Source organism: Plecotus auritus, assembly GCF_963455305.1.
Source record: "Plecotus auritus genome assembly, chromosome: 15".
Lineage (NCBI taxonomy): Eukaryota > Metazoa > Chordata > Mammalia > Chiroptera > Vespertilionidae > Plecotus > Plecotus auritus.
The window spans coordinates 2839996-2866960 of NC_137781.1; the positions used below are offsets into that span (position 1 = coordinate 2839996).

At 54.2% G+C, this 26965-nt stretch overlaps 3 protein-coding genes and 1 long non-coding RNA gene across 5 annotated transcripts in view; 1 reads left to right on the forward strand and 3 right to left on the reverse strand.

The window, feature by feature from the left end:
• Positions 1 to 208: 208 nt before the first annotated feature.
• Positions 209 to 11826, reverse strand: LOC308239162 (magnesium transporter NIPA2). 2 transcript variants are annotated; one of them, XM_080651790.1, is made up of 6 exons: positions 11512 to 11826; positions 8154 to 8378; positions 6758 to 6814; positions 5645 to 5735; positions 4163 to 4323; positions 209 to 1446 (listed from the first exon to the last, which is right to left on the reverse strand). In XM_080651790.1, the coding sequence occupies exons 2-6, from the start codon at positions 8290 to 8292 to the stop codon at positions 812 to 814; spliced, it is 1083 nt and encodes a 360-aa protein (XP_080507916.1). In that variant the 5' UTR covers positions 8293 to 8378; positions 11512 to 11826; the 3' UTR covers positions 209 to 811. The 2 variants fall into 2 exon arrangements, with proteins under 2 accessions (XP_080507916.1, XP_080507917.1); XM_080651791.1 differs by lacking the exon at positions 11512 to 11826 and adding an exon at positions 9072 to 9247.
• A 1425-nt stretch (positions 11827 to 13251) lies between these two features.
• Positions 13252 to 22062, forward strand: LOC308239180. Its single transcript, XR_013959711.1, has 3 exons — positions 13252 to 13292; positions 13717 to 13854; positions 20731 to 22062. It is a non-coding gene; the product is annotated as an uncharacterized lncRNA (long non-coding RNA).
• NIPA1 (NIPA magnesium transporter 1) lies at positions 13872 to 24192 on the reverse strand. The gene is made up of 5 exons (XM_080651823.1): positions 23993 to 24192; positions 21538 to 21585; positions 20986 to 21076; positions 19987 to 20147; positions 13872 to 18873 (listed from the first exon to the last, which is right to left on the reverse strand). The coding sequence occupies exons 1-5, from the start codon at positions 24156 to 24158 to the stop codon at positions 18362 to 18364; spliced, it is 978 nt and encodes a 325-aa protein (XP_080507949.1). The 5' UTR covers positions 24159 to 24192; the 3' UTR covers positions 13872 to 18361.
• A 2011-nt stretch (positions 24193 to 26203) lies between these two features.
• Positions 26204 to 26965, reverse strand: part of OCA2 (OCA2 melanosomal transmembrane protein) — a 38888-nt gene continuing 38126 nt past the window's right edge. The window contains 1 exon segment of the mRNA XM_080651689.1: positions 26204 to 26734. Coding sequence (XP_080507815.1) covers positions 26650 to 26734 — 85 coding nt within the window. The 3' untranslated portion in view covers positions 26204 to 26649.

Consider the following 26965-nt stretch of genomic DNA (forward strand, 5'->3'; position numbering starts at 1 on the left):
GCTGGGCAGCCGGACAGGGGCAGGGTGCCCTGACTTTTCACCAGGAAAAGTGCCATCCAGGAAGGCCATCTCTGTGCAGCGACAAGTCACAGGGGAGAAGTGCTCTGTGGGGTGACCTCCTACGCTCTGTTGTGTAAACGAGTTGTCGTTAACTCGGAGGATTCTTTTTCTTAATTTCAGAATTAATTCCTCAGACAGGAATCATTTTGTAGGTAAATCCCAGGATAATATCTTTATTATTTTTTTAAAATGTTTTTATTGATTTCTGAGAGGGAGGAGAGATAGAAACATCAATGATGAAAGCAAATCATGAATCAGCTGCCTCCTGCACGCCCCCGAACCGGGGATCGAACCTGCAACCCAGGCATGTGCCCTGACTGGGGATCGAACCGGTGACCCACGCCAGCCAGGCTTTGTTCTTTTTTAAAAATAAAAATGACCCAAGACGGGCAGGGACTGATGGAAGTGGGGATGACAAATGTATACACGTCGGACTTCCATCCCCAATGAAAAAAATAAAGCATTTTTATAGACTTCAAACTATCATTAGTGCACTTAGATTTTGGTGAAAGAAAAATTTTAATACCGCTACAATAATACAATGTTAACAAAAATTGGCCAGGTACTGAGGTTATTTTAGTGAGCTACCATCATTTAAATATAAGAAAAGTAATTTCTTGGTCCAAATTAGTGAAACCTTAAAAAAGATTGTCTCTAGAGAACATTATTTGAGAATACTGCTTTTTCCGACACATTCTGATTCTCAAATTCACTTTATAACAACAATTATCAACTTTTGATTCTTTTTTTCTTAAAAAGCTGTCAGATTTCCATTTCTTCGGGAGATGTTCTCCCCAGTGTGCTGTTCAATCCCACAGGTTAAACTTTCTTCGTTATCATTAAGAACTTCATACATATTAGTGAGATTGCCATTCATCGCTTTTTCATCTTTTCGGAAAGACACAGGAAGGCTTGCTAGACTAAAGCTGACGTCTTTAAAGGCGTGCAACAAGAATATCCCCACAATGATTGTGCAGAAGCCACTCAAGGTGCCGATGATGTCGTCCACAGGCATGTCCTGCCACTCCTTAAAGAGAATAGCTGAGCAGGTCAGCACGGAGGTGGTGAAGAAGACGTAGTAGATGGGGGTGACGAGGGAGGTGTTGAAGATGTCCAGGGCCCTGTTCAGGTAGTTGATCTGCGTGCTCACACAGACGAGGAGGCTCAGCAGCAGGGCCCAGGCCAGGGGGTGCTGCAGCACAGGCTGACCAGCAAACAGCTCCTTGATAGCTATGCCCAGGCCCTTCACGCAGGAGACCGAAAACGCTCCGATCACAGAGCAGATTGTGATGTACACGAGAATGTTCGTCTGTCCATGGCGGGGTCCCACCACGAAGATTAGTATCAAGGACACAATGACCACAAGTGTTGCGAAGACCACAAAACCTGGAGGAGGCAAAGACAAGTTATGTTTATGACTTTACTAATTTTTGTTTTTGAGAGAGGAAGGGAGAGGGATAGAAACATCAAGGAGAGAAACGTCAGCAATCGGCTGCCTCTTGCACGCCCCCTACTGGGGATTGAGCCCACAACCCAGGCATGTGCCCTGACCAGGAACTGAACCAGTGACTTTTGGTTCATATGTCAACACTCAACTGCTGAGGCACACCGGCCGGGCAACACAAGTTATATTTAGTCAAATGTTTAAACACTAAAAGGAAACTGAGAAGCCAAAACAAAATATTAACTCGATAGGAAGGAGAGGGGTGGCCCTACAATAAAAACAGCTTCTTCTGCCCTAGCTGGTTTGGCTCAGTGAACTGAAGGGTCCTGGGTCTGATTCCGGTCAAGGACACATGCCTGGGTTGCGGGCTCGATCCCCAACAGGGGACGTGTAGGAGGCAGCCGGTCCATGATTCTCTCTCCTCACTGATGTTTCTCGCTTGCTCCCTCTCTGAAACCGATAAAAATACATTTGTTTTAAAATACATTTTTATTTTAACAGCACCCATCAAACTTCAGTCGGAAGATTAAACAGATTCCTGACAACTCTGACATGAGTGCACCGAGCAGCCCCTATGGCGCTTGCTCAAGTGCCCTGGATCCCTTCCTGGGAAACTGGTTTCCAGGTGAGAAACCGGTCACTCCTGGGCCTGATGACTTCCTCTCTGCTGTGCCTGAGGCAGCCAGGGTGGACCGGTGTCTCCAGCCTCCACTCGGTGCTAGCGGGTCCCAGCCCGCCATGCTTTGTGCTCAGCCTCCCCCAGAACTCACCTCCTCCCACCTCCTGACGTCACCTTCACCACAGCCTTCCCGGCTCAGTTCCTTCCAGGCCTCTCCTACCTACGTCAGCCTGGTTCCAGTTCCTCTGTCGGGCTTTGCAGACCTTCACCATCTCATCCCGTCCTCACTCTCAAGCCTGACGTCCCCGCTCTGCTGTAAATACCCTCGGCTCCAGTCAGACCTGCTCCCACCCCACAGCTCACACACTCCTGCCCCCTGAACTTCTTCCAAGGTCTGATTTAAACCTTACTTTTAAAAAATGGTTATCTAGTTGTTATTTATCCTCTTTTAGCACCAGAGCCTCTCCCTAATCCCTCCCCATTAGGCAACATTTATGTTTTTGTTTGTATGGCTCTTACAAAATAAATATTTCTGTGTGCTACAAAACAAAACAGACCACCAACTACCCAGCACAATGGATAAAAACTGACCCACATCCAGGCAAATTTCAGACAGTGAGGGCCAAGAGGACACCCTAACAGGTTCCCCAAGTCAAATGACTGATTACGTGTAAAACAAAGATAAAGGATCAACTGTGTCTGGATGGTCGGCAAGCAAGTGGGGAGACAAGGTAGACGAGAGACATCTGGATGTAAGCGCGGATTCAAAAAGTCCCTCTCTTCTGTGCCTCTGGCGCCTCCTGCAAAAGTGGCTCCAGCCGAAGGAGGGGCCTACCCAGGATTCAGGGAACAAGAGGTCCAGGGAAAAGCAGGAGTGACAGGGACCCCGGATGCAGATGAAGGAAACCAGGGTGACCCCCAGACAGCAGTGAGTGGGAGGCCAACAGGCTCTGGGAGAGGCTCCCAAGAGCTGAAAGGGCAGGAAGAACTCAGAGTCTGAGATTACGACAGAGAATCAGACACCTGGGCGAGCATGCCGGATGGATCGACTCACTTTCACAGAAAACTAAGCAGATGAGGTCACTATCTGCTCAGGGAAAGCTTAAAACAAGAAAGGAAAAGTCACGCCAGAGGGGAGGGTAAAGGGAAGCGGTAAGTCTGCGTGTGACCGACGGTTACTCAACGTAGTGCGGCCACCACACTGACATATACATGTCAGGTCACACCATCGTGCACACGAAACTAATCTCATGTTGTGTACAGACTCCACTTAAATGCGAAAACAAAGAAAAAGTAATCAATATGTTATATGTCTAAGCTGAGGATAAAAATTATGTACTGATAATGTAAACAAATCACTTAAGCAAAATCAGATAGATACAACAGGTAAGAGATGTCACAGATAATGCCTGCAACCGAGGAAGTAACCAGCCATGCAGAACAATCTGCCTCTTTGTATACACGTAACTTTTCCTTTAAACCCTCACCCGAGTACGTTTTTTTAAAATATATTTTACTGATTTTTTACAGAGAGGAAGGGAGAGGGATAGAGAGCTAGAAACATCGATGAGAGAGAAACATCGATCAGCTGCCTCCTGCACACCTCCTACTGGGGATGTGCCCGCAACCAAGTTACGGGCCCTTGACCGGAATCGAACCTGGGACCTTTCAGTCCGCAGGCCGACGCTCTATCCACTGAGCCAAACCGGTTTTGGAACCGAGTACATTTTTTCCATTGATTTACTTATAGTGGAAGGGAGGGTGGAGGCGAGGGCAGGGGAGAGAAAGAGACACTGAGGTGAGAGACCATCAGTTGGTTGCTTCCCACAGGTGCCCCGACCCGGGCCAAAGACTGAACCTGCAACCCAGGTATGTGCCCTCGACCGGGAATTAAACCCTCAACCCCTCAATGTGTGGGCTGATGCTCTAACCGTTGAACCACCAGCCAAGGCTTAAAGTTTGGATTAAAATTAAAAATAAATAAACAAATAAAAGAGTGAAAGGGCAGTAAGACTAATGAAGCTTTTCTTCTTTCTGACCTGGGTCCCCGAGCTTGTGTGACATCTCGTTTAAAGTCTCGATCTCCTCTTCCTTTGGCGCGTGAATGACCATCACTGTGGAGCCCAGAATGCTCAGCAAGCACCCAATCTTCCCGTGAAGGTTCAGCCTCTCGTTGAGGAAGTATGAGGAAAGAATGGCACTAAAAGGGGGGGAAGGTGGACAAGATTAGAAGAATCAGCTACTTTTCTCATTTTTAAACATCAACACAATTCTGATTTTGAATAACAGAACTCCAACTAAAATGAGTTTATAAAGATTCTGGCTTTCGGCCAAGGTATAGAAAATGTCTCCAACCATAAAACGGAAGCTTCTAGGGAAACACCTGCTTCACCACACACCACACCGGCACAGCAACCATCTTTCTACCGTCGGAAATCAGTATGAAGCTTACGGTAAGTGGAGCTATGTAAGAATTTATGTCCTACTCTAGAATCTATGTTCAAGCCAATGCTTAATATTTACTCAACTTTAATTTGTCCTTACTCATGGAAGCAGCCTTCTTACCTGTTCATTTAATTCTATATGACTTGCCTATTGTCAAGTCTAAATACTTTATAGCTAGTTTTATCCAAATACAATATAAACGTGTAAACATAATAATGGTAAAATATGCACAAAAATAAGGATCAAAGACATATACCATATCTTCATACACAGTATATGCACATACACGCACACACACAATCTTGTGGGCGGTGGGAGGAGAAGGATACAAATCCCTGTCAATCAACCTTGGGAACAGTAGCCAGAATCCAGGCTTCCATGTGGGGTGAGCTGTTCGACGAGTCTGGGACTGCTCCTTCCAGGCAAGCACCCGGCCAGTCCTCAGAGGCACATTTCCTGCCCCACCAATGACCGTCTGTCGTTGATACAGAAACCCACTCACCCACCACCACCGCCGACCACGTGCACATGGGTCAGATGATAACTGTAGTGACAAGTGCAGCTTGGAATTTTAACAAGTTGAAATCAGAGTAAAGCTAGTGCTGGCTCTGAACACACAGAGACAAAGCACGAAAGCATTCTGCCCCACAAATGGACAGCTTGCTTATCCACGGAAGATAACCTTTTAAAGCAAATGACGACAGCCATTTCCAGTTCTCCAGGGTTACGTGTAAATCACACGGACGTTACTCAGAGGGGACTGAGTACAGCCCGGTCTAACACTGACTGCTGTTCTCCACGGAAGATAACCTTTTAAAGCAAATGACGACAGCCATTTCCAGTTCTCCAGGGTTACGTGTAAATCACACGGACGTTACTCAGAGGGGACTGAGTACAGCCCGGTCTAACACTCTGACTGCTGTTCTCCACGGAAGATAACCTTTTAAAGCAAATGACGACAGCCATTTCCAGTTCTCCAGGGTTACGTGTAAATCACACGGACGTTACTCAGAGGGGACTGAGTACAGCCCGGTCTAACACTGACCGCTGTTCTCCCCGGGCAGCAGTGTCCTTACCTGACTAGGACGCTGAGCGCTCCCAGCGGCGTCACGAGGGTGGCCGGGGCAAAGGCGTACGCGGCGAAGTTGGCCACCTCACCGGCTCCCACTTGGAGATGGACAACAAAAGAAAATCTCAGATAGGAGCACAGCTACTCAACATGGAGAAACCTGCATTTTCCTTACATACACATCTGCATACACTAAACGTGACGTGAAAGTACTCACGTCGTTCCCACTGGCTCTTACCACATACCTGGGTTGCAAGTTGGATCCCTGGCCCAGTTGGGGTGTGTGAGGGAGGCAACCAATCAATGTCTCTCTCCCATAGCGATGTTTCTCTCTCTCACCCCTCCCTCCTACTCTCTCTAAAGAACAATGGGGAAAATATCCTTGGGTGAGGATTAACAAAAAATAAAATAAAATAAAACCAATAAAAACATATCCTTGGCTGAGTCTTACAAATCTATATAATAAAAGCCCAAGTGACCGTATGGCAGAATGACCAGAACGACCGGTCGCTACGATGCACAATGACCACCAGGGGGCAGACGCTCAACGCAGGAGCTACCCCTGGTGGTCAGCCAGAAGCCAGGCTCATGGTTGGTGAGCGCAGCAGTGCTGGCAGGAGTCTCTCCTGCCTCCGTGGCAGCGCTAAGGAGCAGCGAGCAGAGCGGTAAGGAGCGAGGGGTCCCGCACTGTGAGAGGGTGCAGGCTGGGCTGAGGGACACTCACCCAGTGCAAGAATTTCATGCACTGGGCCTCTAGTGTAAATATATATGTATATATTTTTTAAGATATTTTTATTGATTTCAGAGAGGAAGGGAGAGGGAGAAAGGGATAGAAACATCAATGATAAGAGAGTCATTGATCTGCTGCCTCCTGCTTGCCCCACACTGGGGATCGAGCCCGCAACCCGGCATATGCCCTTGATTGAAATCGAACCCGGGACTCTTCAGTTTGCAAGTTGATGCTCTATCCACTGAGCCAAACCAGATAGGGTTAAATATATATTTTAAAAAGGACTTTACTTAAAGTTTTAAAATTTGCTAGTAATATGTAACTGTAACTGTATCTGCAAATACTCAGTATACAACTACAATATTTCCTTGAAATAGTCTCCATACGTACTTGAGAGCAGTCCAGCCCACCACAGCCACTCTTTAAGATATGCATGGCCACCTTGACCTGTGAATGAAACAATATTTCACTTCCTTGGAAAATTATCACATTCCCACAAACTTTTGACAACTATCAGTAATGACAGACTTTAAAATCTCATGTTAATTACTACTGCTTTGAATAAAGGTTCCATCATCTATAAAGGGATATCTTAGATAACATATTTAAGATTATACAAGAAAGGGGGATGTGAGGATCATGACTATATTAAAAACGTTTAGGTTTGTTGAGTGAAGGGATTAAATCTTTATACTTCTTTGTCTTCACGCAGCTTTAGTAAACAAAGACAGTGAACCAGTAAAAACCAGCCCAACCTCTAAAGGGTTAGTCTGCCAGCGACCAGTCCTTCAGGAATGGTCACCCCACGCCTGAGCGGTGACCTTGGAGAAAGGGGGTCCCCTACCGCCCAGACGTGAGAAGGCCGAGCACGGCTCAGTGTGGGCTGCCACTGCGCTCCTGCCTTTCCACCCGACTTCCATCCCAACCAAAGCAACACCGTCAGCAAGCGGTAGGTGAGCCGCCGCCATCAGGAAACGTGCCAACGAGGCACCGCCAGTGTCTCCCGGGGCGCGTGCCTGCCTGGGGCCGACCAGGAGTGAGGGGCACCTGCTCAGGCAGCACAGGCCCATTTCCTCCTCTGCCCACAAGACTCCAGCCGAGACTCAGTGTCCGCTGCCTGCTCAGGGCTAGCCACGCAGATGGCACAGGACAGGGGAAGTGGTATTTTACTGCCAAAGGAGGTCAGCTGAGGTCAGACCGGATTTAGAGCTGCCGCAGAGGCTGAAGGACAGAACGTGACTGGATGTCACACAACCCTGGCAACTGTCACGAGTGCCCCAGGCCGGCCCGAGTGGGGTCCCATCACGCCAGGGTCCCCCAGGGTCTCCCGTCAGCAGGAACTGGGGAGACACCTGACCCCGCCCTTCAGAAGTTCACTGACGGAGGACTCTTCCACCCAGGGAAGCCCTCTCCTCAGGAACAAAGCCCAAAGTAAAGACCCAGTTTCTCCGGTCACAGAGGAAAGCCCCGCCTTCGCCAGGACTCTCCGGTTCAGACCCTCTGCCTGCTCTGCAGACACCACCAGGTTTGGAGAAAGGGCTGAGTGCTCAGTGGGCACTGGTCCCTAATCCCAGTTTGGTAACAGACGCAGGAGTAATTTACTCATCTTGACATTTTCTCGCTTATTTTCCTGTTTAGAAAACTGATGTTCGATTCTCCATAAACGTTTACAACTCTTGCAGCAGGCGGTGTTGGTCACACTGAGGGAGGAAGAGGTGGGCTCTGCAGGCCCAGCCCTGAGCACACCCACACGGCGCCCGGCAGAGGCCCAGGGGGCAGGACCTACCTGCTCTCATGGAGCCTTTGCGGGCCAGTCGCAGGAGGCCTTTCTTTTTCAAAATGAAGCTCCCTCCAATGAAGATGCTGGAGCTCATAGCCAGCCCCAGACCAATACAGAAGTCATACTTTCCGCGCCCCGGGCTCATTGCGTTTGTGGTGGAAGAGGTGCGGGAGTCACATGGATCTCAGGACTGCGATGCCGGTGCTGGAGGCGAGGATGCGGTTTTCAAATCTGCAGGAGGCAAAACGAGATCCTCACGGGATGATCAGGACAGCACATGCGCAACCCACACAGAGCCCCACTTTCCTTCTCATAAAACAAAGGACACCCTGTTCTTTACCGCTATCGGAAAGCAATGCGCTCGGCGCTTAGAAGATGGCACCGTAACATAAAGCCACTAGAGGCCCGATGCATGACATTCGTGCAAGAGTGGGCCTTCCTTCCCCTGGCTGCCCGCACCGGCTTCCCTCTGGCACCCAGGACCCGGGCTTCCCTCCAGCTGCCGAACTCGTGGGACCAGAGAGCAAAGTGGATGGGTACCAGTAGGGGATTAGGGGGTGGGGAGGATGGGCAAAGGGGCCAAAGTTACAAACTCCCAGTTATGAGATAACTAAGTCCTGGGGGTGTGATGTACAGCATGGTGACTATATTTAACAATGCTGTACTGTACATTAGTAAGTGGCTAAGAGAGTGGACCTTAAAAAAATATATAAATTAATTTTATAAACTCTGGTTTCATATTTTTAAAATGTTTCCAATCTTAACTGACAGTCCACAGTGACAAAACTATGCTTACAAGAAAACAAAATTCTACGGAATAAAAATCAGGCATAAATACACACATCTAGTTCATAAACACATTTACTAATTTCACAAACGTGTCCTTTGGGATAGTCTATATAAACAAACTAAAAAATTTCTCACCCCTACATTTTCTTCTCAGAAACCTACATGGTTATCAGCTTACAGTAATTTCTCATCTGGCGTATTTGGGTGGGGTGGGTGCAGGGAGAAGGCAGAGCTGACATTATTTTGTGATGAGGATGATGACTTGAGCAGACACGTGTTTTCATTCTTAGGATCAGCTACAGGCGGGGCAGCTTTAAAGACAGCGCAACAAAAAACTTGCCGAGATCCCCTTCAACCAGGTTCCTAAGCCAGAGATGACCTGCCCATCATACCGCTCAGGACTGGGGTGAAGGCCCCGCTCCCCACACCCACCCCACCACAGCTGTCCCCGTGGTTCGTGTGGCAAACGCGATGCCGAGAAGTCAAGCTTCTGTGAAGGGCCCCGGGGAGCTGGCTTGGAGGTTTGTACCGTAAGGCTGCGGACTAGGAGGCCTAGTGAAGTAGGGGGTAACGCTGAGCAAAGCCGGACAGAGACGGAAAACAGCGCCGAGAGAAGCAAGCGCAAAGGCACTGGGCCCTGCGCAGGCGGCAGGCAGGCAGGCAGCTCCGTATAAAAGGAAGGCCATGGAGCCCGGGCGGTGGCTCAGTGGTTAGAGCACCCTCCTGCACACCGAAGGGTCTCAGGTTCCGTTCCCAGTCAAGGCACGAACCTGGGCGGCAGGCCTGAACCCGGCCCCCTCCCTTCCTCAGCCCCTTCCACTCCTCGGGGAGGGTTAACAAACAAACAGGAAGAGGGCCACTGTGGCTGACACTGAGGGAACCACAGCAGGGAACGCTTGTGCGATACATGCACCCTAAAAACGCCTGCCATTCTCTTACATCACGGCTTCTGCCGAACAGGAAGAGCCACCGTGACCGAACACCTTCAGGGGCACTGTTCCCCGTGACCGATACACATTATTTCCAACCCATTCGATAATGAGATAATATCATTACCCCTCACCTTACGGCCAAGAAACCAGACCTCCCAGAGGTGAAGGCGCATGCAGAGGACCCCAAAGAAAGCCCCACAGCCCCACTCCGACCCCACGTGTCAGCTAGACTCCACTCCCACGCTGCCCGCACCAGGGTAACACGCGCGGAGTCCTCCGTCTAACACGTGTGTCAGCTTGGTGTCCACAGGTGTGAGCTGTCCCGCCTCTCATCGGGCTGATTATTTTTACAAGGAGCACGCGTCAACGCTGCAGAGCCTAACCTGAGTCTCCATCCCTAACCAGGCAAGGTTAGCAGTAAAGGAAGATCTTAACTCACGTGCAGCTTTAATATGCTCTCCCTCACAAAAAAAATACATAAAAAAGCTGAGGCGGGAGAGATGATTCCGCTCTCAATGCCTCGCAAGTAATACCCTTTATTGCCATTTGAACTTTTAAACCCCGGCAGACTGGCTCCGGCCTGGAGAGAAGAAAATACAGAAGGAGGAAAAAAAAAGTCTGACCAGTTCCTGAGGGCTTTTAAAAATCTGGTTCCGCCGAAACCGGTGTGGCTCAGTGGATAGAGCGTCAGCCTGCGGACTGAGGGGTCCCGGGTTCGATTCCGGTCAAGGGCGTGTACCTTGGTTGCAGGCACATCCCCAGTGGGAGGTGTGCAGGAGGCAGCTGATCGATGTTTCTCTCTCATCGATGTTTCTAGCTCTCTATCCCTCTCCCTTCCTCTCTGTAAAAAAATCAATAAAATATATTAAAATAAAAATAAAAAAAAATAATAAAAATCTGGTTCCTCGGGTCGGGGTAAGATCAACCAAAGGACTTGTATGCATGCATATAAGCCTCACCAATGGACACAGACACCAGGGGAGTGAGGGCATGAGTGGGGGGAGAGGGGGCTTGGGGGAATGACATCTATGTAACACCTTAATCAATAAAGCAATTTTTAAAAAAATCTGGTTCCTCGCCTCCATGAAACAAATCTTTAGTCTCTCATTTTCCCTCTTAATCCTAAAAAAAAAAAAAAAAAAAAAAAGGACTACCTGCGCACATGGCATATAGAGAATTTCGGGAAACAGAACTAAAAGTAGCTTTGAATTAGACGAACTGAAAAAGCGAGTGAAGAGGTTAAACAGACAAACACAAGACGCAGCGTCTCTCGAGTTGGGTGTGGAGCGGGGAAGGGGATCCGGTGACTTGATAACCAACCTCGGCGATTCCAACAAGCCTCGTCGCAAACGCGACAGCCGACGTCTCCGGCTGTGTCTCCGCAGCAGCAGAACCCCCTTCCCCCGCTCCCCGCCCCAAGGCAACTACTTGAGGGACCGGAAGGGACGCGCGCCCACGCCAGGTGTCCGTGCACCTCACGGCGCCCCGTCCCCGGGGAGATTCCTCGAGGCCGGGTGCGAGGAAAAACCCGCTTCCACCCAGAACAGGCCCGGCGCGGTGTCCCAGGGCGGACAGGAGCCACGGAGTCCCAGACCCGAGACGGGAAGGCCCGCCCGCAACCCGTCTCAGAGTGGCGGCCTCACCCCGTGGGCCGTGGGCAGGCCGACCGCGCAGCGCGGCTTCCCGCTGGTCACCGCCGCTCACACCCTCACACAGGCCGAGGGGGCCGACCTCCCCTGCGATCGCGCGGCCAGCGCCTCCGTCGCCGTCCAGTGGGAGGTGCAAGCATCCGGGGCTGCAGCCGGGCGCGCCGTCTCCTCCATGGGGAGCCCCGAGGGCAAGGAGCCCGGAACAACCTCCAGTCCCGGCAACCGCCCGCCCGTACCAGGGGCCGCGCCAAGCGGAAGAGCAGAAGCTGGGCGCGGCCGAATGACGCAGAGGGCGGCACGCGCAGACTCAGTGCAGCCCGGCGGAAGCCCCGCCCTCCCACACCCGCGGGCTGTCATGTCGACTTCCGGTTTCTTTACCAGGCCCTGATTAGCGGGCTTGGTGGGAATGGGCGGGCCGGGGGGAGAAGTATGGGAGGCAATGTTTTGTAAGATAACGTTCGCCTACCAAGTGATCAAAATGAAAGTACCATGTGCCACTTAAAATGCCAACGCCAACGCGCGGTCAGTGTGTGAAACTACACTTTAAGCAGCGACCTTAGGGATCCCTCACGGAAGCCGTCACTAAGTAGGCTAGGGGCGGGGCTATAGCGGGACCGGGAAACCAAGAGTATTTGGGAACGCGGAGAGGCGGGACCAAGTGCTCGGGGCGGGGCTATACGGGAGTCCGGATATCTGAGGTGTCGGACAACGCTGATAGGCTGGACCAGGGCTGTGGGTGGGACCTCGTGCTGGAGGCGGGATTAGATCAGAGCCCGGATATCCGGGGTTGTCGGACAGCGTCGATAGGCTGGAAAAGTCAATTGGGCGGAACCAAATTGGTGTCGAAAACGCGGATAGGTTGGACGAGGGTTATGGGTGGGACCTCGTGCTGGAGGCGGGATTAGGTCACAGCCCGGATGTCCGGGGTTGTTCGACAGTGCCGATTGGCTGGAAAAGTGGGTTGGGCGGGACCAAATGTGTGTGTGTGTCGGACAATGCGGATAGGCTATACCAGAGCTATGGGCGGGACTAAGTGTAGGAGGTGGGACTAGACCAAGGCCAGGATATCCGGTGGTGGAGGAAAACGTAGATAGGCTGTATCAAGGCTATGGGCGTGGCCAATTGCTGGAAGGCGGGACTAGACGAGAGACCGGATATCCGGGGTTGGCGGACCACGCTTATAGGCTGGAAGAGTGGAATGGGCGGCACCAAATGGGTGTCGGACAACGCGGATAGGCTGGACTAGGGCTTATAGGCGGGATCAAATGCAAGGGGCGGGAAGGGACTTGAGTCCTGATATCCGGGGGTGGTAGACAACCTCGGATAGGCTGGATCTGGGTTATGGGCGGGACCAAGAGTTGGAGGCGGGACTAAATCAGAGACCGGATATCCTGGGTAGTCGGACAGCGCCGATAGGCTGAAAATGTGGATTGGGCGGGACCAAATGCGTGTCGGACGATGCGGATAGGCTGGACCAGGGCTATGGGCAGGACCAAGTGCTGGAGGCGGTTCTAGATCAGAGCCCACATAACGGGGGTGGTCAAACAGCGCCGATAGGCTGGAAACGTAAATTGGACGGGACCAAATGCGTGTCGGACAACGCGGATAGATTGGACCAAGGCTATGGGCGGTACCAAGTTTTGGAGGCGGGACTAGACCCGAACCCGGATATCCGGGGGTGGAGGAAAACGCCAATAGGCTGGTCCAGGGCTATGGGCGGGGTGTGTTTGGGAACGCGGAAGGGCTGGACCAATTGCTGGTGCGACTGTAGTGAGGTGAGGCCAAACCCTTGGGGTGCGGTGGGGCTCAGTTTAGGGCTCGTTTGGTAGGAATCCGGGAATAACTGCGGTTTTTTTCTTTTTAATTCGTTCTTTTAAAAAATATTTTTATTTATTTCAGAGAGAAAGGGAGAGGGAGGGAGAGACAGAAACATCCATGATGAGAGGGAAGCACGGATCGGCTGCCTCCTGCACGCCCCGAGGGGGCCCAGCCAGGCCAGGCACATGCCCAGGAATCCAGGGGTCCGAGCGGGTGGAAAAGGTGAAGGGGTGAAGCCGTACAAAGTGGCAGTTACACAATAGTCAGGGGTGTAACGTACAGCCCAGGGACTACTGACCACTTTCCTCCGTCTGAAATCAATAAAAACCGATTTAAAAAAAAAGCAAGCAATCACTATATGACTTCCTCTCTGTCCCCTAGATTCGCCCTAAGATGTGCACCGGCGGACATCTCCTCCGTCGGGAGCGGGGCCAGGCCTCCTCATTTCTACAAGGGAAACGGGAGCCACCGGCTTGAGGAAGTAGAACACGAAACAGCCACAGACACTTCAAATAAAAGGTAAAACACAGCAGGTGTCCGGCTAGAAATGTTATTTTATTTTAAAACACACCCAGGTTAATAAATATTGGAAAACTTAATAAATAGCCTTTTTATGTACATAAGGCAAGTACATGCTCGGACTATTGCTAGACAGCGGAACAGAAGCAGGTCTTAGCCGTTGACACGTGTGTGTGCGCGCGCGATACCTGGAAGCTCCCGGCACATTGACACGGAAACACTGCGACGCAGCCCATTCACCTCTTACACGTTTTCCTCTCCGTTTCTTCCTCTCTTTCATGATTATATCCCGCTTCACAGGGAAGGAATGGTTATTTAAAAAGGCAAAAAAAAAAGACTCAGGAATGATACTTGAAAACAGTAGCCTTGTTTTCCCAAAGTGCAGAAACAGTGGCATGAACGTGTGCACGTGTGTGTACGTTGTGTGTGTGTGTGTGGGGGGGGGGGGGGCTGTTATTCTATTCTGACGAATGAAATACCTTTCGCACGTGACCCACCCTTTGGCACTAGTGGCTCGGGAGCTCCTGACACTCACCTGTGCCAGGTGGTTGGTTCATGGTCGGGGGGAGGCGGCTGGGAAGCAGGAGGCTCGGTCGGCTTCCTTCATTGCAAATCGAAGGCGACAGCATCCGCCTGGCTCACCAGCCATCGACTCTCCCGCCGAGTCCCCTGCGAGGAGCTCGTCACCACCGGCCCGGCTCTTCCAGCACAGCCCCTAAAAGCCCGTCTCATTCCCAGGCGGCGGCGGGATGTAGGAAACCCTTGCTTTTTAAAACAAAAGGGAGAATTAAAGCTTCACGGAACGATGCCAACTTCTCACCCAAGCGCCTACACTTTGCTCCGTCAGTGCTGGAAGCAGCACGGTCCTGAGCAGACAGGAGGCCGGGATGGGCCGCATTTCCACGGGGTCACCCCCGGCCCCCCCACGCCGTCACCGTCCCCGGAGGCTGCCAGCAGGCGCCTCTGGGGAACCATCCCTCCCTTTTCGAGGTAGAGAAACGGAGGCACAGGAAGGTGAAGGGACTCACCTCGAACGGAAAGGTTCAAGGAGAAAGAGGGAAAAGGAATGCAAACCCTCTCCCGGCCACGCTCTGGGCCTCGGCTGCGCCCCGTACCGCCGGGCACGTGGGAGACGTGTTGAACTTACACGTCCTTGCTCCACCGCGTGTCCATTTTCTACTAGATGGCATGTTTTCTGATGTAACAAACTGACATTTCCTTAAAATAGAATTATCTTGTTGCATTTGCTACATGTGAGGAATGTGCATGGGAATAAATTAGTGAGAGGCGGCCAGACCCTCCTCGTTTCTGTCCTTCATCTTTTCAAGCATAAGATGGAGGCGTGAGAATCTGGCCGAAGCTAAAGGGCGAAGGGGAGTGGGCGTGAGGAATGCAGACAGTGAGGTACTGGACAGGATCGGCCGTTTCGCGTGATGTCTGGTGGGCAAACAATCTCTCCCTTCCCAACTCGAGTCCCAGACTCCTAACGGTGGTGGGAGCGGCACCTCCGGGACCCGCACACGGACGTGTTCCCGGGAGCAAGTCGAAGCGAAGGAGTTCCTGTGATGTTGTTGGTCCCTGAGAAGGCAGAACACCAGGTTCCGACCAGTCCTGCTCCGTGGGCGGGGGGACCAGGCCTTCCGAGCCCTGGAGCCCATCAGGCAGCCGGGAGCAGGACTGGGCGCAAGCACGCTTCCCTGTCCAGCTTCCCCCTCGGCCACAGGAGGCCCACGCCGGGACCCAGTCGGCGTCCGAAAAAAGAGCCAGGGGCAGAGGTCGCCCGGCAGTCAGAGCCTTTGGGGGTGGCTCCAGTTGGGCCGAGCAGGCTGGGGAAGAGGTGTCTCTCCCAAGAAGACTCACCCTGTCTCCACGGGCCAACATGGTCGCCCTCCCCTGGGAGACAAGGGTCTCGAGGGCTTTAACGACCGTCTAGGAACCGCCCGGAGCCAGCACAGAACTGACAAGGGGGTCAGCGTCGACCTAGGAACCAGGAGGTCACAGTTCCATCCCCGGTCAGGGCACGTGCCCAGGATGCAGGCTCGACCCCCGTAGGGGGCGTGCAGGAGGCAGCCGGTCCACGGTTCTCTCTCATCAATGATGTCTCTCTCCCCCTCTCCCTTCCTCTCCGAAATCCATAAAAATACATTAAAAAACCCGAGTACAAGAAACTGGCTTGAAGAGTAGGGACCGGGACATTTGTTGCTGAGCCAAGAGCGGCGAAGTCCCGTTCACTGGCATCCTCAACGCAGAGAGACCACAACCCCATCGAGTGGCGATCCTCCCGGAAGGCCCCGCGTGGAGCCGACTGCCCGCCTCCTCCAGAACCTTCTCGGCGGCGATGGAGCCGCCCTGTAGGGCAGCGGGGCGCCCAGGGCGGGCGTGGTGCTGGGTCTGCGCTGCAACCCTTCCCAGGCCCTGCACCGACCACTGGGCCATCTCTCAAATGCAGAGACTCCGACGGGAAGTGAGGCTGTCCCAGGAGAAGCGCCTCCTTAGGTCTCTCCCCCCAGAGGAAAAGACGTGAACGTGTTTCCGTGTATTTTTACCGAGACCGTGACCGCGGGGGACCCTCCCCTAAAACGCTCACTGGGAGACTTTTCCCCCCACCATCCCAAACGAATGACGAAGACATGGATCTGGAAGATCAATAACCTGTCGGTCAGCCACCTCCGAGGGGTTATTAATACTTTGAGGCTTTGACTCTAAAAAAAAAAAATAAAGCACAGGGATGGCTATCCAGACGATGCCTCCTCCTGTAACAAGGAACACCAGCGGGGCCCTGCACACAGCCCGTCCACCGGAGCCGCCACCTGCCCCGCACACGAGCAGCGAGCGGGGCCTGCGTCCCTACACAGCGGCCGACGACCGAAAACCAAACGTTGGAGAGCTGAGGAGGAGGGGCGACGTCTTTGAGCATGTGGCAGCTCTCATTAAGTAGATATTTTTGATGTTTAGGTCATTTTGTGGCTGCTGTCAGCTCGGGAACCCCGACAAGCCGCGATCGTCACGTGAACTTTTACCTCGTACACGGGCTCTTCACTCGGTTAGACCCTCGCGTTGCAGGCGGCCTCTTGGCTCACGCATGAGGGGCCGACCTACCGTAGGTCTTGAGAAGGGTTCGGGTTTATGGCTGGAAAAGCCTGTTTTTTTCTTCCGTGAGTGACCTTCACAGGGGACCATCCGATGCCGAGGTCGGCTCCACTGAGTCCACGTCCCCAGCCCCACCTTCCGGCTCGGCACAGCGCCGTTTCGCTACGACCTCGCCCGTGAAGGACACGTTATTCGTGAACACTACCACATCGCGCGCTCGGCCTGGTCCCAGGGTAACACCCGTGGGAAGGTCTCTGACCCAAATCCTGGCCTCACCGGGCGGCCAGGCTGCACTTCAGAAGCTGAATGAGAGGCGGGCGAGCGACCCTGGGGGCTCTGCCGTCCCCGACAGCAGGGCGCAGGCCGAACGAATCGCTTTCACGTTTTGCTGGAAACTCAGTGTGTGTGTTCATTCCAATCGGACGGGCCTCGGCCTCGTTCCGAATCACAGGGGGACGCACAGGCGAGCCGCTGACCACGCACCCTCCCGTCTAACGGCCGTACGATCCGGTGTCAGAGGTCCCGTCTTCTGAGCAGCCACGACGTTCACGGGATTCGGGATCCCAGCCACACGGACGGAAGGCGGACGAGGGGCCTCCTGCTTCTCCTCCGGTCACGTCCTCACGGGGCATCGACGTGCGCACGGGGCCAACTCTCTCACGTGTCTTCCGTCCTGACTCTGCCCACACTGTTCCCGACGGCCCCTCTGCACACGCGTGTTCTGATAGTCACATGACAACATGAGCGTTGCTGTCAGCCCAGAGAGCAGACGCACAGCCACAGTCAGATGAAGTGAATACAGTTCAAGTGATAAAGGCACTGAAATTGACTCACGCTCCCGGGCGTCCCCCCCACGATAGCGGGGCTGCCAGCCGGTCCCTCTTCTCGCTCCACCTGCCACGGACAGACGCGTCCCGGTGTCGGGGAGGGGGAGCCAGCTCGAGAGAGGATTAGACGCAAGTCAACGCACAGACGGCTGACGCGGATGAGGTGAGGGGGGCTTAACGCAAACGACACGTCTATGGGGCCACGTCCGTGCGGAGCCAGATCTCCGGGCCGGCCCCTCCCTTCCCCGCGAGGCCCCTGCTGCCGGCAAGGACGAACCAGAGGCAGCCCATCTTTCTTTCCTACGAGAAATAACGTCAGGAAGTTGACAGGAACGGGGACGCGTGACAGCTCCCGGGTTAATGGCAATGAACACGGATCCCTCTCCTCGGAGCGACGGCGCCCAGGAGCAACTTGAGCCCGGGGAGGGCGAGGCCCCCGCTGCCCGCCGGACCACACGCCCACCGAGGCTCCACCAACTCCAACGCCCGCGACGTTGTCGGGGCTCTCATCCCGCGCCTCCATCAGATCCCGAGACCACACCCATTCCCTGCTCCTCGGGGCGGGGGGCCCCCCTCCCGGCCCCCGCCTCCTAGTCCGCCTTCAGGTTGGGCTTGTTCATCTCCCCGAGGCTGAAATTGAACTCCTTGAACACCTGGATGAGGACGATGCCCACGGACACGGTGGTGAAGCCACAGGCCATGCCCAGGGAGTCCACCAGGCCCACGTTGCTCCACTCGCGGAAGAGGATGGCGGAGGCCAGCAGGACCAGCGTGGTGAAGACCACGTAGTAGATGGCCCCGAACACGGAGGAGTCGAAGCACTCGAGCGCCTTGTTGATGTACCGGAACTGGACGATGATGCTGCAGCCCAGCACGGCCAGCAGCACCAGGCAGAGGCACAGGGCGCGGCGGCTGCTCGGGTTGTTGTGCAGCAGGTCCTGGGCGGCCAGCCCGATGCCCTTGGTGGAAGGCACGGTGAAGCTCCCCAGCAGGGAGCAGATGCTGATGTAGACCATGATGTTGGTGGGCCCGTGCGCCGGCGCGATCCAGAAGATGAGCAGCAGCAGCGTGAGCAGCACGATGCACAGGTAGCCCACGAACACTGCAAGACACGGCGAGCGCCGGCTTACCTGGCTGTTGCTGTAAAAAGCACTTTTACTGATTTCAGAGACAAGGGGGGGAGGGGAGGGAGGGGAGGGAGAGAGAGACATCCACGATGAGAGAGAATCATCGGCCCTAGACGGCGTGGCTCAGTGGATAGAGCGTCAGCCTGCGGACTGAAGGGTCCCGGGTTCGATTCTGGTCAAGGGCATGGACCTTGGTTGTGGGCACATCCCCAGTAGGGGGCGTGCAGGAGGCAGCTGATCAATGTCTCTCTTTCTCTCATCGATGTTTCTAACTCTCTCTCCCTCTCCCTTCCTCTCTGTAAAAAATCCATAAAATATATAAAAAATACTTTTATTGATTTCAGAGATGAAGGGAGAGGGAGAGAGAGAGAGAGAAACATCCACGATGAGAGAGAATCATCGGCCCTAGACCAGTGGTCGGCAAACTGCGGCTGGTAAGCCACATGCAACTCTTTGGCCCCTTAAGTGTGGCTCTTCCACACAATACCACGTGCGGGCGCGCACGTACAGTGTGATTGAAACTTCGTGGCCCATGCGCAGAAGTTGGTTTTCGGCTCTTAAAAAAGAAATTTCAATTGTTGTCCTGCTGATATTTGGCTCTGTTGACTAATGAGTTTGCCGACCATTGCCCTAGACGGTTTGGCTCAGTAGATAGAGCGTCGGCCTGAGGACTGAAGGGTCTCGGGTTCGATTCCGGTCAAGGACACATGCCCGGATGGTGGGCTCGATCCCAGTGGGGGGCATGCAGGAGGCAGCCGGTCCATGACTCTCTCTCATCAGGGATGTTTCTATCTCTCTCCCTCTCCCTTCCTTTCTTCCTAAAAATCAGTAAAAATGTATTTTTTAAAATATGTAGAAAAAAAGAGAGTGGCCTCTATGGGGAACGTGAAGGTAAGTCACCCAGGGTCAGGGCTCTGTGTCACATGTGGGGGGGGGGGGCGTGGGGCTGGGACACAGGTGGCCCCCAGCTCGAGGCCCAGAGCGGACCCAGCCGGCCGGGCCGGGCCGGAAGACAGGGCCACTCTGCACCAGGCCGGCAGAGGGTCTCGGGGTCACGCCACGGCGCTCGGGGGCGGCAGAGGGCTCACCTGGGTTGGTCAGCTTCTCCTCCAGCTCGGCCTGGGTGGTCACACTCTCGGACTTGGGGGAGTGGATGATCAGCACGACAGAGCCCGCACAGCTGAGCAGACACCCCAACTTGCCCAGGATGTTGAGCTTCTCTTTCAGAAGGTACGAGGCTAAAATGGACCTTCGATGTAAGGAAAGAGGAATCCAGGCTGGAATCGGACCCTCCGACCGGCTTCCGCTCAAGAAAACTCACCTTTCCATGGCGGCCGGATTTTACTTTTCAGTTTTTAAGAGTAGAAAGATGAGCAACTTCTTGGGCGTTAATTCAACACAAATAGGATTTTCATACGAACTCTACGCATAACCAATACCCGGTGAACGACTCCGCTCACCGTTATTCAGTGGGTATCAAAGACACCAGAGTCACAAAGTAAGTTTTACGGCTGACAAAGAAAATAAAAATAATGCGCCTTATTTTAAAAATATGTATATAATCAAAATACCTATGTTAAGGAGGCAAGTGGGATATCAAAATTGCTAAAATAATGACAAGTAACTCATGATCAAAACACGTAAGCTCAGTGGTTAGAGCAGCAGCCGACGCCCGGCAGGGTCACGAGTTGGATTCCCTGTCGAGGGCATGAACCTGGGTTGCAGGTTCGATCCCCGGACCCTGTCAGGGCGCAAGCGGGAAGCAACCAATCGATGTGTCTCTCTCACATCAATGTGTCTCCCCTCTCATCTCTCTTTTCTACTCTCTCTAGGAATCAATGAAGAAAATATCCTTAGGTGAGGATTAAAAAAAGAGTAATCCACACAACTTAGAGGAATAAATTAAACCACATCGAGGAAAATACCAAAGAACTTTCCTCAGCGACAATTTCACTTTTACTGTTTGATCAGAAACACTGAACATAAAACGTTTATATCCATCATCCATCTATCTATCTATCTATCTATCTATCTATCTATCTATCTATCTAAACAACACATTAGAAACACAGGATCCCAGCTCTCACCCGAACGGCACGCCGAGGGCACCCAGGGGCGTCACCAGGACCGTGGGCACCGCCGTGTAAGCCAGGAAGTTTCCAATCTGGCCAACAGCCACTGCCGAGAGAACCAAAGGGTTGTCACTCAGAACCTCGGACCTCTCCAGTCCGCAGAGGCTCTGCCCGGGAAAAGCTGCTTCTTCCCACTCCTCGCGAGAAACCAGGTGTGGGGCATCTTCGCATCGGCCAGGCCAACACATCCTCGTTTCAAAAAGAACCGTGCAGCCCAGCCCCGCCTGGCCCGGGGGTCGCGCTTCAACCAACGAACCCAGAGGTCGCTGGTTCTAATCCCGGTCGGGGCACAGGCCCGGGCTGCAGGCTTGATCCCCAGTGTGGGGCGTGCAGGAGGCAGCCGATCCATGGCTCTCTCTCATCATGGACGTTTCTCTCCCTCTCCCTCTCCCTTCCTCTCTGAAATCAATAAACATCTATTTTCTTGATGGAGGGAAGGAAGGAGGGAGGGAAGGAAGGAGGGAGGGAAGGAAGGAGGTCAAGCCCCCCCCCACACAGGGTACTTACTTGCGATGGTGCCTGCCCACCACACCACGTCTGTTAAGTAGGAGGTGCCTAGGACAGAGTGAGACACACAGTCAGGAAAGCAAGAAGCCGGAGGTGGCCCTGGCCGGTGTGGCTCAGTGGATAGAGCATCAGCCTTTGGAATGAAGGGTCCTGGGTCCAATTCCCGTCAAGGGCACCTGCCCAGGGCACGGGCTCGATCCCCAGTAGGGGGCGTGCAGGGGGCAGCCGATCCATGATTCCCTCTCATCATGGATGTTTCTCTCTCTCTCCCCCCCTCTCCCTTCTCTGAAATCAAGAAAAATGTATTTTAAGCCCTAACCAGTTTGGCTCAGTGGATGGAGCGTCGGCCTGCGGACTCAAGGGTCCCAGGTTCGATTCCGGTCAAGGGCATGTACCTTGGTTGCGGGCACATCCCCAGTGGGGGGCGTGCAGGAGGCAGCTGATGGATGTTTCTCTCTCATCGATGTTTCTAACTCTCTATCCCTCTCCCTTCCTCTCTGTAAAAAATGAATAAAATATACATATAAAAAAAGAAGACAAGCGTGATGCCATCCGATGTGCCTTTAAAAAAATGTATTTTAAAAATTTAAAAAAGAAGGCGGCCGTGGTTTGCAAGCTGAAGAAAAGAATTACATCACAACTGAAGCTGAGCACAATGAGGACGCCCTGTCCAGTGTGGCTCAGCTGGTGGGAGGGAGGGTGAGAAAGAGAGGGGTTCGGCACGCCCCCAGCTGCTCCCGCTGCCCCCCTGCCCCAACACACAGGGGGCGTGGAGAGTCCCCTGGCAGCCGGGGCAGTCAGGCATGCAGGTGACTCCAGCCCCGATACAGCCTGGCCCCGAAGGAGAGCTGCCATCGGAGTGCAGCCCACACAGGGCCCCAGGACAGGTAAGCGAGCCAGGCCCCGGCTTCTAACTGACACCACTATCACCACCTTCCTTATCGCAGATCTCCCCTCAGGCTGGACAGCGGCCCACACGGCTACCCTTTCAGGCCTGGCAGGGCTCCCGATTCTGTGACCTGGTGGAGGCCACAGGTTAAGTCACTCCGCTCCGAGTACCTTCAAGAAAGCTCTCAACTCTTTTCGTAAAACAGGAGATCCAGCCCGGCCGGTGCTGACCTAGGAACCGGGAGGTCAAGGCCCGATGCCCTGTCGGGGCACAGGCCCGGGTTGCGGGCTTGATGCCTTGTGTGTGTGTGTGTGTGGGGGGGGGGGGGGGTGCAGGAAGCAGCTGATCCCTGAGTCTCTCTCACCGTGGATGTTTCTCCTCTCCCTTCCTCTCTGAAATGAATACAGATATATTTTTTAAAGGATAAACAAAATACCCATGACTTTATCGTTCCACTCCATGTCCCAGGCCCCTTCATCTGCCTCCGGAAGGCACTCCAGGCCCCGATGGAGGGCTCTCAGAGTGGGCTCTCCGGCCTCTGGAATGTGAACTGTGAAATGAATGGAATTCTCCATCGCAGACCCGGGCCGTCTCATCCTGCCCCAGGGGGCTCTTTTTCTTTCTTTTAAATGCTTTTATTTTTATTTATTTATTCACTTATTTATTTTCATTATATTTCTACGGACTTCAGAGAGGAAGGGAGAGGGAGAGAGAAAAACATTCATGATGAGAGAGAGTCGCCCCACCCTGGGGATGGAGCCCGCAGCCCGGCCTGTGCCCTGACCCGGCCTCAACCGTGACCTCCCGGTTCCTAGGTCGCTGCTCGGCCCCAGAGCCATGCCAGCGGGGCCAGCAGCTCCGAACGCCACTCGGAGGACCCAGCTGACACCCGACGTTGTCGGTGCACAGCATCCACCTGCCGGCTCAGGAGAGTGTCCCCGCGCCTCCGGGCACGAGGGGCCGGGCGCAGGCTCCTTGCACGGTCACCCCCCAAGCGCAGGGCGGGGCCGGGTTTGCTGGGGCGTCCCCCGCGCAGAGCTCCGCGGGCCCATTTCGGGTTTATTCATGGGCCTGGCATCTCCTTCGCTCGGGGTCAGTAGGTTCACGTCCGAACCCAAGAAGGATGCACGCAGGACCCGGGCGCAGCCCCCCAGGAGGGTCCAGCCCCCTCGCCGCCCGGCCGGCTGAGCGCGCAGTGCTCCCGGGGCCACGGCGGAATCGGGCCGGGCCGCGGGGCTGCGGCCACTTCGGGGACCCTGTACACCGGGCGGTTTCCCGGGACGGACCGGGAAGGAGGAAGCCGCGGGCGGGACCGACCCTGTCATCGGAACCAGGCCTCTCCGGACACCCGGAAGGGAGAGAAGCGGTGGCGGCGACAGAACTCGCATCGCTCGCTCGGGGCGCCCGGAGAGGGGGGGTTTCCCGGCTGCTTCGGGGGCGGCCCAGGTGGAGATGGGTCCGGTGCGCGCCGCGTCCCCGTGCCCGGTGGAGGCGGGACCCCGGGCGCACCGGATGGCGGCCACCCCTCCACCCCCGCACCCCCGCGCACCCCGCGGCCCGCCCTACCTCGCCGCTTGGCGCGCACGATCCCCTTCTTCTGCAGCACGAACGTGGACCCGTTCACCAGGCTCGACACGACAGCCACGCCCAAGCCGAGCGACACGGCAGCGGGGCTCGGGCTGCGCGCCCCCTCCCCGGCCGCCGCCGCTGCTGCTGCCGCTGCAGTCCCCATTCCGCCCGCGCCGCTCTCTGCGCCTGCGCCTGCGCGCGCCGGGCCAGGGGCGGGGCCGGGGCGGGGCCTGGAGCGGCGAGGGGGGCTTGAGGGGGCAAGAAGGGGTGGGGGCGGGGCCACGCGGAGGGGCGGGTACTGGGCGGGGCCAGCGCGGAGGGCGGGATGGAAAGGGCTCCTGTGTCCCAGGGTCCTGGATGAGGTGCCCTAACGGGTAGGGAGCAAATATTTTTTTTAAAAAATATATTTTATTGATTTTTTTACAGAGAGGAAGGGAGAGGGACAGAGAGTTAGAAACATCGATGAGAGAGAAACATCGATCAGCTGCCTCCTGCACAACCCCTACTGGGGATGTGCCCGCAACCAAGGTCCATGCCCTTGACCGGAATCGAACCTGGGACCTTTCAGTCCGCAGGCCGACGCTCTATCCACTGAGCCAAACCGGTTTCGGCAGGGAGCAAATATTTTTTAAAAAAATATTTTTATTTCAGAGAGGATGCGAGAGGGAGAGAGAGAGAAACATCAATGATGAGAGAATCATGGATCAGCTGCCTCCTGCACGCCCCCTAGCCCGCAACCCCGGGCATGTGCCCTTGACTGTAATCCAACCTGGGACCCTTCAGTCCGCAGACCGACACTCTATCCACTGAGCCAAACCGGCTAGGGCTGGGAGCAAAATTTAAATGCCTTTGAATGTGCATAGCTATTTTCTATTGTTGTGATATATGTGTTTTATTGATTCCAGGTAGGAAGTGGGAAGAGATAGAAACATCCATGATGGCCTGACCGGTGTGGCTCAGTGGATAGAGCACTGGCCTGTGGACAGAGAGGTCCCGGGTTCGATTCCGGTCAAGGGCATGTACCTTGGTTGCGGGCACATCCCCAGTGGGAGGCGTGCAGGAGGCAGCTGATCGATGTTTCTCTCTCATCGATGTTTCTGGCTCTCTATCCCTCTCCCTTCCTCTCTGTGAAAAATCAATAAAATACATTTAAAAAAAAAAAGAAAAGAAACATCCATGATGAGAGAGAATCATGGATCAGCTGCCTCCTGCACGCCCCACACTAAGGATAGAGCCTGCAAACCTGGGCATGTGCCCTGACCGGGAATCAAACCGTGACCTCCTGGTTCATAGGTCGGTGCTCAACCACGGAGCCACGCTGGCCAGGCCTGTCAGGCCATCTTGTGGAGGAGACCGGGGCTTCCCCATGGCCCCGGTCAATTTGATTTCCATGGGCCCAACCCGCAATAGCCCAGCCAAGGCCAACGGGCAGAGTCTAATCCCAAAGGGCTGACACTGCTAGCCCCAAACAGCCAGCCTAACCCCTAAGGGCCAGCCTAGCCCCTGAGACCCAGCCTAGCCTGGGAAGAGGCGAACCCAGTCCCGATGTGGGGAGCCTCGGGCCGCAGAGCCTTGTGCTCTGTGAAGGGAAGTGTTACTTCATCCCATTACTTACAGGAGGAGAGAGAGAGGCTCGACTCTTCGGAGCTCAGCCTCGCCCAGAAGAGCTGAGTGTAGCCCCCCAAAGCAGAGCTAACCCCAAAGAGCCCAGCCCAGTCCCGAAAAGCCCAGCCAAGAACGAAGAGCTGAATCTAGTCCCTAAGGGCTGACACTCTATCTTTTTAATCCTCAACCCACAACCTAGGTCTGGGCCTTGACCGGGAATCAAACCAACAACCGTTTGGTGTCCAGGGCGAATTCCTAGAGCAGCCGTCCTCAAACTACGGCCCGTGGGTCACACGCAGCCCGCCGAGGACATGGATCTGGCCCGCCGGGTGCCGCTGCCTGTCCTGCTTAGCAGCCGACGCGTCCCGGGCCCGCGGTGCGCATAGGAATTTGTTCATAGTTTTTTTTTAAACTATAGTCCGACCCTCCAACGGTCTGAAGGACAGTGAACTGGCCCCCTGTTTAAAAAGTTTGAGGATCCCTGTTAGAGTTTTAATTGACGACTGAATAACTCCAGAGAGAAACGTAGGCATAAAACGCAATGTTACCTAATGCAAACTCCTAAAAATATGATGGGGTTATTAGCAAATTCCAAGACCATTTGCCAAGGGAGAGTTTATTTATTTCTTGGTACATAAACTGTTACCTTAAGGAACAGCATGTCTTCGGGGGGTACACAACGTGCATGCTCATTATTCTAACACGAAGAGTGACGACAGGAAGAAAAACTGTACACAGTCTCGGGAGAAGGGACCCTGAGCAACACGGACCATGTGGGGTGGATGATGGGATGGGTGCTTTCTTACAAGAAGTGTCCCGTAACGTACATATTTCCTGGAGGGGTGTCTTGGGTAAGCGACCCATGGTTATAGTTGCCATGTTTTGACAGCATTCAGCTGGATAAGAGTGTGGGTACCCCAAGGTCTACACTCCATCGCACCCCCGTGTAAGCACCTTTTCTCCTCCCGAGAGGGGTCCGTGGGTGGCCTGTTCTCCAGACGTGGGTGACGGGGTCAGGCTCCCTTTGGTCTTCCAAGGAGGTGTCCCCGTTAATTCCATCCCATCACCACGTGGACAACCAGCAGGTAGCACATCGCCACCATGCAGGAGACCACCATCATGGGGAAGCCCAGCCTGAAACACAAAGACAGGTGCATTGTGGTTCCTGCTGTCTGCTGAGAACCCTGAGAACCAGGAGGTTGCCGGTTCGATGCCCAGTCAGGGCACATGCCCGGGTTGCGGGCTCCATCCCCACTAGGGGGTGGGCAGGAGGCAGCTGATCTATGTTTCTCTCTCATGAATGTTTCTCTCTCTCTCTCTCTCTCTCTCTCTCTCTCTCTCTCTCTCTCTCCCCCCTCCTCTCTC

What these genes read in the sequence shown, in the direction of transcription:
- NIPA1 (XM_080651823.1), bottom strand. Translation starts at nt 24,158, where the DNA reads ATGGGGACTGCAGCGGCAGCAGCAGCGGCGGCGGCCGGGGAGGGGGCG. An exon ending in CGTGCGCGCCAAGCGGCGAG is followed by an intron (nt 21,586 to 23,992) that starts GTAGGGCGGGCC and finishes ACTCTGTCCTAG; the next exon opens with GCACCTCCTACTTAACAGAC. An exon ending in GGAGAAGCTGACCAACCCAG is followed by an intron (nt 18,874 to 19,986) that starts GTGAGCCCTCTG and finishes CGTGTCTTGCAG; the next exon opens with TGTTCGTGGGCTACCTGTGC.
- LOC308239162 (XM_080651790.1), bottom strand. Translation starts at nt 8,292, where the DNA reads ATGAGCCCGGGGCGCGGAAAGTATGACTTCTGTATTGGTCTGGGGCTG. An exon ending in GTGGGCTGGACTGCTCTCAA is followed by an intron (nt 5,736 to 6,757) that starts GTACGTATGGAG and finishes TCCATCTCCAAG; the next exon opens with TGGGAGCCGGTGAGGTGGCC. An exon ending in GCGCTCAGCGTCCTAGTCAG is followed by an intron (nt 4,324 to 5,644) that starts GTAAGGACACTG and finishes CCCCCCTTTTAG; the next exon opens with TGCCATTCTTTCCTCATACT.